This window comes from Phacochoerus africanus, chromosome 15 (genome assembly GCF_016906955.1).
Source record: "Phacochoerus africanus isolate WHEZ1 chromosome 15, ROS_Pafr_v1, whole genome shotgun sequence".
NCBI lineage: Eukaryota > Metazoa > Chordata > Mammalia > Artiodactyla > Suidae > Phacochoerus > Phacochoerus africanus.
This window is the reverse complement of record NC_062558.1, coordinates 31,851,572-31,860,927: the sequence shown is the minus strand read 5'-3', so window position 1 is coordinate 31,860,927 and position 9,356 is coordinate 31,851,572. Positions and strand designations below refer to the sequence as shown.

General features: G+C 44.7%; 1 protein-coding gene across 2 annotated transcripts in view; it reads right to left on the bottom strand.

The window, feature by feature from the left end:
* The window catches only part of ATP2A2 (ATPase sarcoplasmic/endoplasmic reticulum Ca2+ transporting 2), a 71,262-nt gene that overhangs the window by 1,578 nt on the left and 60,328 nt on the right, over window positions 1–9,356 (bottom strand). Inside the window, exons 12-20 of one of the 2 annotated variants that reach the window (XM_047761757.1) lie at window positions 8,660–8,782; window positions 8,347–8,565; window positions 7,324–7,659; window positions 5,959–6,179; window positions 5,347–5,549; window positions 3,967–4,052; window positions 3,571–3,704; window positions 2,850–2,967; window positions 2,646–2,766 (exon numbers count right to left, since the gene is read on the bottom strand). In XM_047761757.1, the coding sequence (XP_047617713.1) occupies window positions 2,646–2,766; window positions 2,850–2,967; window positions 3,571–3,704; window positions 3,967–4,052; window positions 5,347–5,549; window positions 5,959–6,179; window positions 7,324–7,659; window positions 8,347–8,565; window positions 8,660–8,782 (1,561 nt within the window). Of the gene's footprint in view, window positions 1–1,649; window positions 2,767–2,849; window positions 2,968–3,570; window positions 3,705–3,966; window positions 4,053–5,346; window positions 5,550–5,958; window positions 6,180–7,323; window positions 7,660–8,346; window positions 8,566–8,659; window positions 8,783–9,356 lie in introns of those variants that run through there. The other variant, XM_047761756.1, reaches the window with a different exon arrangement.

Genomic DNA, 9,356 nt, shown 5'->3' with positions numbered 1-9,356 from the left:
ACTGCGTCTTCCCCACTCCCAGCTGTCTGGGTTGAGGGAAGTGGGCGTCCAAACTGCCTCTGTGGGCTGGACAGGCTGAAAAACCACAAGGCAACAACCTCCCGGGGCCACCTGGGGCTGTGCATGGCTCCTCGAGCAGCCCGTCCCACTCAACTTTGTAAAAGCCAATAAATCAAAGAACTGAGTCAGGAAAAAGTCGAACATTTGGTTAGTCTGGGATTGAACTGCACCCCACCCAACAAGCTCAGACGTCCTGTTTTGGTTTGCAGCCCAGACACTCCTTGCATTTGATCTACCCAACCTGTTTCTGTCTATACCTCATAATGCTAACTAACACTAGCAAAACCTACCCCTACATTTTTCTGCCAAGCAAAACAGCTTCCCCCATCCTCTGAGAGGCCTCAGTGAGCCAAGCCCGGACTCTGCATTAAGAATCCGTTTCCATGTGCTTCTTCTACCCTCTTAAACAGGAACCTTGTCCTGCTCGATACCTGCTAACCTTGCCCCAGACTCCCAGCATTTCTGTCTGGCCCGGTAACACGAGAACCTTCATGTGAACACTCGGGGCTTCACCAGGAGGAGCTGCCAGCCTGAATACAAGCAGCTGCCTGGGCCCTCTTGCTCCCTAACTACTAGGCTGGTTGTTTGCTGGCTAAGCAGAACAATGGCGCAGTAACTGTGCTTTAAATGTACCCTGGAGAGAAAAAACAAGTCTCAGCCACAAAGGATATGACCTAGAAGGTGAAAAGAGGCGGCCTATTTAAGAGGAATGAATGGAGGCCTGAGTTTCCTGGTTCAGTTACTTGCTTTCGCTTGCCTTCTGCTTTTTAATGAACCAGCTAACAAGATTCTGGAATGAGTCCTTTAAGCTAACAAAGTTAAAAGGAACCATGACAAGTTTTTGTGACTCCATACCTCAGCACTTGTGAAGGCACTTGTCGTCTGACCAAAGCAGGAGTTTCTCTTCCCCCAGGCCCTTGCCTGACACCTGGCTGTGCCACTGTCCTATGCAGTGTGTGGTGTCCATAGTGGCTCACCCAGCAAGGTTGTGCCCTTGCTGCTCTCAGGGTGCCTGACACAAGGGGCTTATTCGTTAGTGTTCGTATAGCCAGGTCACTTAGTGGCAGTCACCTTTAGGCTAAAGCATCCAAATTCCAGGGGATACTCACGTTAGTTGATGGATGTTGGAAGGCATTGGAGGAAAACACCACAGTTAGGACTGTTAATGACTTATACACTGTTGGTAAGACTGATCTCGAACATGCACAAACATTTATCATAGTAATGATGGTGGTGGTTAGTGCCACATTCAAATAAAAATAGTTCTATACAATATGTTCATTTGGTCATGTGCTATTTACAGATTTTACAAAACACACACACACACACACACGCGCACACACACACTTGCCCTTATGTCCTCTACACAGGCTTTAAAAACAGGCCAGCAGAAACTTGCATAAAATGTATCACAGATGACAACTGGTGCCTATACATTAAAAATAAAATCCTTACAGCTCCCTATGCAGCAGAACAGGATCCTTCTTCCCCTCAAGCACAATAAAACTAAAATTTCTGAGCTAAGAACTTAAGAGAAAGTTGGACATATTAGTTCAAACTAAGCCACATAAGAGTTAAAAACAAGACAGTTATTTTTCTCTGTCCATTTAAAATGTTTATTTTCCTTTTTAAACTAGATTGTGAAGTGCCACTGAAATAGGCAATGTTGGCAAAACAATGTCTGTTACAATAAAATACACTAGACATTTAAATAAATAACCTTAAAAACTACATGAGGGGACACGAACCCAGTTGACTGAATCTGGAACAATGTTTTCTGCACAAGCGAGAACAGGCATACCTCTTGTTAAGACTGATGTAAACAGAACCATCAAAACCCTACAGGAGAAGCAGCCGAGCAGGGCGGGGGTGGAGGATGGGGTGGAGGTGACAAGGGCTGAGAAGGGTGATGGGGGGGGGGGTGGCAAACCAAAAAATACTGACTGAGGTAGCAGTACTCTGCTCAGTGCAGAAAAATTGGCTTATGAATAAAAATTAGACTGTGATCTCAGATTAAATCCAGATGATCATGCAGAAGACACAATACATGCTATTTAGTCTTAGAAAAAACCACACACATTCATTTCCTAAAATCTGCTGCCAATTAATTTGCTGACAATGTCTGCTGGCTCAACTTTTTTTTTTATACAAGGATGAGTATTAAACAGAACACTGTACATGCTTTTTCATCTACAAAAAAATATTTGCATAAAATAGTGTTAGTTCTCTGTACATGTCAATGGACACTTTAATTATGTGTATAAAAAAGGAAAATCTTGCCCCACTGGAGTCAGAAAAAGCAAAACAAAATCTAGAGTATGAAACCTCCTTTACCAGCCAGTATGTTCATGTGAAAATTCAGCAGAAATAGACAGTTGCTTTAAACAATAAAAAAATTAATTGATTAAGTTAAACATCTTTATGTAAAACTGTCAGTCAAGACCAGAACATATCACTAAAGTTAGTGTCTGTGCTATAGACCCAGATCACCAGCGGCATTATGAGCAGCACAAAGGGCCAGGAAATCCCATCGGTACATGCCGAGAACGAGCAGGATTTGGTGGCAGGCTGCACACACTCTTTACCAGGTTCCAGGTAGTTGCGGGCCACAAACTTGAGGGTCTCATCCATTAGAATCACAGGCAAGGAGATTTTCAGCACCATCAGCCACTGGGTCAAATTCAGCGGTGTGATCTGGAAGATAAGCTGAAACACAAAGAAGCCTCGTCAAGCCCCTAGACTTGCCGGCCAGGTGGCCACGCCCCAGGCCTGGGTCCCCCCACACTTACTGGCAAGGGTTCCACATAGAGGATTAGGAAGTGGAGTGACATGGACAGGCAGATGGAGCCCACGAGCCAAATGTTCTCCCAAGGTGGCATCCTCAGCAGGGACTGGTTTTCTGACAAGCTGCAGAACAAGCAGAGGTAGGTGAAACATGTCCACCAAAGGGCCCACGGCATCACTGACAGGCCATCTGAAACTACACTTCAATAAGGTGCAGCTAACTTGGCATTGCCCACTGACCTAATTCTACTGACTTGAGTTTCTAAGTGGGAAAGCTGAGGAAGAATGCTCAGATATAGGACAGACTTCCAATTTTGAATCTAGGCTTCATTCAGCACAGCGATCTCATTTCAGTGGGCTCAAAGCTGCTCTCAATTGCCCTTGATACTTAGGCTATTTTGAAACTTCCATTTTTGTCTCTGGCTTAATTAGATACTGTTTGTCTTGATGCTAAAGGGCATGTGCTCCTTCCCTGTGGGCACTGGCTCACCGGGTGCTGAACTCCCTATTCTTGGCCCTCGCTATCTCTTACAGGGCACGTGGCTAAGCACTCCCACTACTTCCTGGAGGTGATGATGACTTAAGCTTTTAAAACCGGTGCTGCATGTTCTTCCTCTGGGGAGGGCAGAGCTTTCCTGTGATGCTCAATCCACCATGACCCACACACAATCCCTTAGCGCTCCAGCTGTCAGACTCTTGCCCAGTAGGCTGAGAAGATTCACTGACCTGTTGAGGGCGTTACACATCTCTATGGTGACTAGAACGGAGAGCGCCATTGTCATTGGGTAAGGGGATTCAAAGACTGCACAATCCACTCCCTCAAAGTCCGGGTTGTCCTCTTTACACTGTAGGAAATGACTCTGCAACAAAAGCCCAATCACAAGTTCTTTATCAGCCAAGTCCATTTTCAAAGTCCACATACCAATTCCACACCAGACCCACACCAGATCTCACCCAGAGAAGCCCTGCTCTTTCAGAATAACCTTAGATGCAACTGCTTATTATTCAAGTCTTAAGATTATTTGATAAACATCCAAACTACAGAAAGCTCAGGGACAACACTGTTTGTGAAGGCCTACAGTGCTTTGCATCTCAAGTACAGAAAGAAAGGTGGCCACATACCAGCTGGTAGAAGGTCACTCTCGGACCACCGTCGGCAGCAATGAACCACCATGCAGCAGCACCCACAGTAGCAGCGCCAACGTAACCTGGAAACAAATCATGACATTGACACACTTGGGGTTTATAGCCTGCAGCGTCCCTGCAGGAGCTGCCTTGGGGCCAACCCCCAGGCCAGAGATCAAAAACATGCCTGTTGACAGTAACAGCCTTGCTGCCACTGGCACCTGCTCACTTGCAATCGATCAGCCAAAGCAGCTAGACTGAGGGTTTCCACAATGTGAGGGTGTCTGTAGAACAGAAGGTCTAGGCGGCTTTTCTTCCAGGATTTGTGAGGGAAAGAAAGTACCTACTAAAATCGGTGAGACTGTTACACTAGCCATGCCAATGCATTAAGGCTGTAGGTATGTGAAATCACCCAACAAAGAGAAATACAAAAAGACAAGGCTCAGCATACAGGCGTGTGTAGCATGCCATCACTTGTGAAAATAAATACAGGAGATACATCTATTTGCTGGAGTATCCCAGGAAGGGCACATAAGAAACAACATGGGAGGGGAAATGACTGGCTGAGAGCCTGCCTGCTTTATGCCACAATGTGCTTTTTGAATGTTAAATCATGTGACTGTATTACAACAAAACAGTTCCCACTGTGGGTCAGTGGTTAACGAACCTGACTAGCAACCATGAGGTTGTGGGTTCGATCCCTGGCTTTGCTCAGTAGGTTAAGGATCTGGCGGTGCTGTGAGCTGTGGTGTAGGTTGCAGACATGGCTCAGATCCTGTGTTGCTGTGACTGTGGTGTAGGCCGGCAGCTTTAGTTCCGATTTGACCCCTAGCCTGGGAACCTCCATATGTCATGGGTGCAGCCCTGAAAAGACAAAAGACCAAAAAAAAAAAAAAAAAGCTTCCTGTGGGACCCTAGGGGAGTCATTCAACCTCTCTGGGCCTCGCTTTCCTAACCTATGCAAGGGGGAGGAGGAGAGAAGCAGCACCTGGGCCAGGAGGCTGTGGGATGACACCTAGGAGAACTGAGCCGTGGCCAGGGCTCCTTCTGTGTGTTTCCCAGCCATGCTGACGAGTGCACAGATCCCCTCTCTCACTTAGGCAAAGGAGGCCTTCGTTTTGCATCTTGGTCATATAAGGCCTGAGTCATGCCTGTATTTCTTTTGCCTAGAGGCCCAAGGAAGAGCAAGGATGCTAAAATAATAATGTATATTGTCAACTGGGTCTACACACCTCATTAAACTGCAAGGGGGCAGCCTCCATATTCTGCTGCCCAAATATGGGGATTAGACGGAAAAAGAGCTCTTAAAGGGTTGACTTTACCAAATTTGGACTTAATTTTGTTTATAAAAATTAGCAATATAAAAATTGTACTCACAGCCAATAGCCAGGTAGCGGAAAAAGAGCCACCCACTGATCAGTGGTTCCTTTGGGTTCCGGGGTGGTTTGTTCATAATGTCCAGATCAGGAGGATTGAACCCCAGTGCAGTGGCAGGCAGGCCATCTGTCACCAGATTGACCCAGAGCAGCTGGACAGGAATTAAAGCCTCAGGAAATCCAAGGGCTGCTGTCAGGAAAATACTGTTTCCACCCAAGGAAAAAAAGGGAAAAAACCTCACATTACTTTTGGCCACTATTTAAGTAACATCACCACCCCCTCCTCCCATAAAATAATCAACGGACAGCAATAACTTTTTTTCTAGGCAATCATAAAACATTTATTATCCCAATTCTGAATTAAGTTAATTTCAGAAGACCAAGAATTGTATGTCTCCTTATATAGTTAGTTTAAACTCGTTTCTATGTTAAAGGGCATCCTTTGCACAAGGGGCTGGTGCAAACAGTCCTGCTGATGTCGGCAGCACCTCTACCTTCACCAGGGCTGCCTTTGTCTTGCCTGGCCCTCCCTCTCTCCCACTGCACTAAAAGCAAAACTGGAAAACTGGTCATCACAAGCCGAGGAACAAAGTGATCTGTCAAAGGGACCCACCAGACAACTTCTCCCACGTTGGACGAGATGAGGTAGCGAATGAACTGCTTCATGTTGTTGTATATTGCCCGTCCCTCCTCCACAGCAGCCACAATGGTGGAGAAGTTGTCATCAGCCAGGACCATCTCGGAGGCAGTTTTAGCCACCGCGGTGCCAGAGCCCATGGCAATGCCGATCTCGGACTTCTTCAGAGCAGGAGCATCATTCACACCGTCCCCAGTCTGAAAGGGAAACCCACTGTTGGTTTACACACACATACTGCAGAGACGTGCTTGGCCATCCTGAAGCAGGGGAACGAACAGAGCTACTGGGCCTCTGGGCGACAAAATTCTCTGGGAGTTTGCATTTTTATAACTTGCTGTCACAAAACACATTTTACCTGGGTAATGTAAAACTGTGAAATGAACTCACAGGTGACACTTTAATGGAGGTGGAACAAGGAGTTTCCGTTGTGGCTCAGCAGTAACAAACCCAACTAGTATCCATGAGGATGTGGGTTTGATCCTTGGACTCAGTGGGTCAAGGATCTGGTGTTGCTGTGAGCTGTGGTGTAGGTTGCAGATGCGGCTTAGATCCCTCACTGCTCTGTCTGTGGTGCAGGCTGGCAGCTGTAGCCCTGATTAGACCCCTAGCCTGGGAACATCCATATGATGTGGGTGTGGCCCTAAAAAGCAGAAAACAAACAAACAAAAAAACCCCTTGTTTTAAATAGCATAGAGTTTCCTAGATAAGTATCAGAAAGCAAATATAACACAATGTTAACAGGTCCAGGTGGAAAATCGTACATGCGGGGAAGAATACAGTAAATACTTCATCAACAGGCAGCTCTTAAGGATAAAGACACGTGTCACCAGTGCATCTGAATTCATTCACCCAACACTGGTAAAGAATGCAGACTACTTACATCCTCAATCAGTTTTTAGAAAAGTGAAACAGAAACATATGACTTCTAGGTCTTAAACCGCTCCAGAGTCTTCCATGCATGCAACATAAAGCATGCCAACTACTGATCAACAGAATCCTAGAGAAACAGCCCAGATCATGACAAAAATTAAGTTTCAGAGTTCCCTTGTGGCTTGTGGGTTAAGGATCTGGTGTTGTCACTGCAGCTTGGGTCGCTGCTGTGGTGGGGGTTCAATCCTTGGCCTGGTAACTTATGCAGCCACTGGTGTGGCCAAAAAAGAGAGAAAAAAAAAAAAAAAACAAAACCCCCAAACTGTACATCAACTATAATGGAAAAAATAGAAATCATAATTTTTTAAAAAAATTTCCTATTTGTGGGAGCTATTATTAAATATTTCATGGTCAGAATTAGAATCTGCTGTCTGTGCAGTTTGTTACCTGTACATGACTAAATTCACTCACCATAGCTGTAATCTCATCAAAAGACTGAAGAAATTCTACAATTTTAGACTTGTGGGAAGGTTCAACTCGAGCGAAACAGCGGGCATTCAGGCAGGCTTCTCTCTGGGCTGAAGGATTGAGCTCATCAAACTCCCGACCTGTAAAAGCCTTTGACGTCACATCCTCGTCCTGCCCGAAGATGCCAATGCGACGGCAGATGGCCACAGCGGTACCCTTGTTGTCGCCTGTGATCATAATGACCCGGATGCCTGCCTGCCGGCACAGCTTCACAGAGGAGGCCACTTCGATTCTTGGAGGGTCCAGCATGCCCACACAGCCAACGAAAGTCAGATTGGTCTACAGCAAAAGAATCACCTTATGTCAAAACAGGAAATTTTGGGTTTTCTCCCTAGAGTGGAGAGCAAAGGTTCTGCATTTTCTTACAATAGAATTCACACTACTGATACAAATCCAATGCTGAACAGTGTTAATTCCAACAAATCAGAAATAAAAAAAAAAATCACTATTCTTGTTAACAAATCATTCTTCAGCTTTCATAATGCTAATTATTCTGAAATGAGGGGAAAAAAATATAGAGAACACTTCTGAACAAAGAACATACTTAGTGGCCCATTGTACTCAAGTCTGTTCCTTGTTCAAGGCTTCAGAAGTCACAACCTGATATAAAAGAATTCTATGAGCAGAAAAGTAGATGGACTCTCTCCACTTGGATAATATGACTTTTAATAACTAATGAGCGTTTTAAAAGTACCTCAACTTTAAAAACACCTTAATTTACAAGAGAGTTGCAAAACAGGTTTTTAGCCTTGATGATTCTACTTTGAAAGTAAAAAGTCTGTATTCCTATCTATGTTTGAAGCAGCAGCCTAAACTATAAAGGTGATGCATTTGGCCTGCAGAAAAACAAACAACCACACCCCCTTCTTCGCAAAAGCAAGACTCATCTGACCTTTCACTGAAAGAGTGCGGTTTAAACACAATGAACAGGCAGGCTCTGGGTCAAGAAACTTTTCATTAGCTAACCTCGTATTTAATAAAGTTGGCAGAATCCTCAAGGTTCATTTCTTCTCTTCTCATCGGGTTGTCATGAGTGGCCAGAGCCAGGCATCGCAGTGTGTCGCTGCCACTGCCCCATTCCCGAATGACAGACATGATCTTCTGTTTGACGCCAGGAGTCATGGGGACTTTAGTACTTCCAACTCGAATGTGGGTACACCTGTCAATGACACCTTCGGGAGCACCCTAGAAATGGAGAGATTTAGATCAACGATTTTATTGGCCCACCAAGGATTCTAATCATGCTAAAAACACCTCAACGTCAATCTGCTGTACTTGCCTTTACAAACATTTTGCTCATCGATGTCCGGCTTGGTTTGTTTGGTGTACAATAAACTGACATTGATTTTCTATCACGTGAAAACTCTAGAGTAAATTCCTTTTTCATCAATTGTTTAATGACCTATAAAGAACACATATGGAACATTATTGGAGGACAATTTCTGACTTGTTAAATATTCTTTAAGTACCTACTATGTGACAGGCACTGGGGATAGAGCAATGGACTACAAACAAAAACAGACAAATTCTCATGCTCTAGTTTGGGAAAGACACTAAAATATGAAAGATCACAAATGCCATGGACAGGAAAAAATTTTAAATAAGGCTGGGAAGAGAAAATTATGTCAAGATTATAATTTTACACAAAGTACTGACAAAAAGGCAGTATCTGAGCAAAAACATGAAGGAATGTGTGAGCGTAAGCAGAGGGAAGACAAGTGCAGGCTGACGTGACCTGACGTGATCAAGGAAGCCTCCAGGCCAACAAGGCTGGAACAGAGTTTGCCAGAAAGAGGTGAGAGGTGTAATGGCAGGCAAGGGGTGGGAAGGTTGTAGGATTTTGAAAATCACTGTTAGGCATCTGGCCTTAACAAGTGAAACAGGAAGACAATGGAGAGTTTCAAGGTCTGGCAGTTGTGTTAAGAATTAGCTTAAGGGAACAAGGAACACCACTGAAATATTCTAAGTTGTTTTAA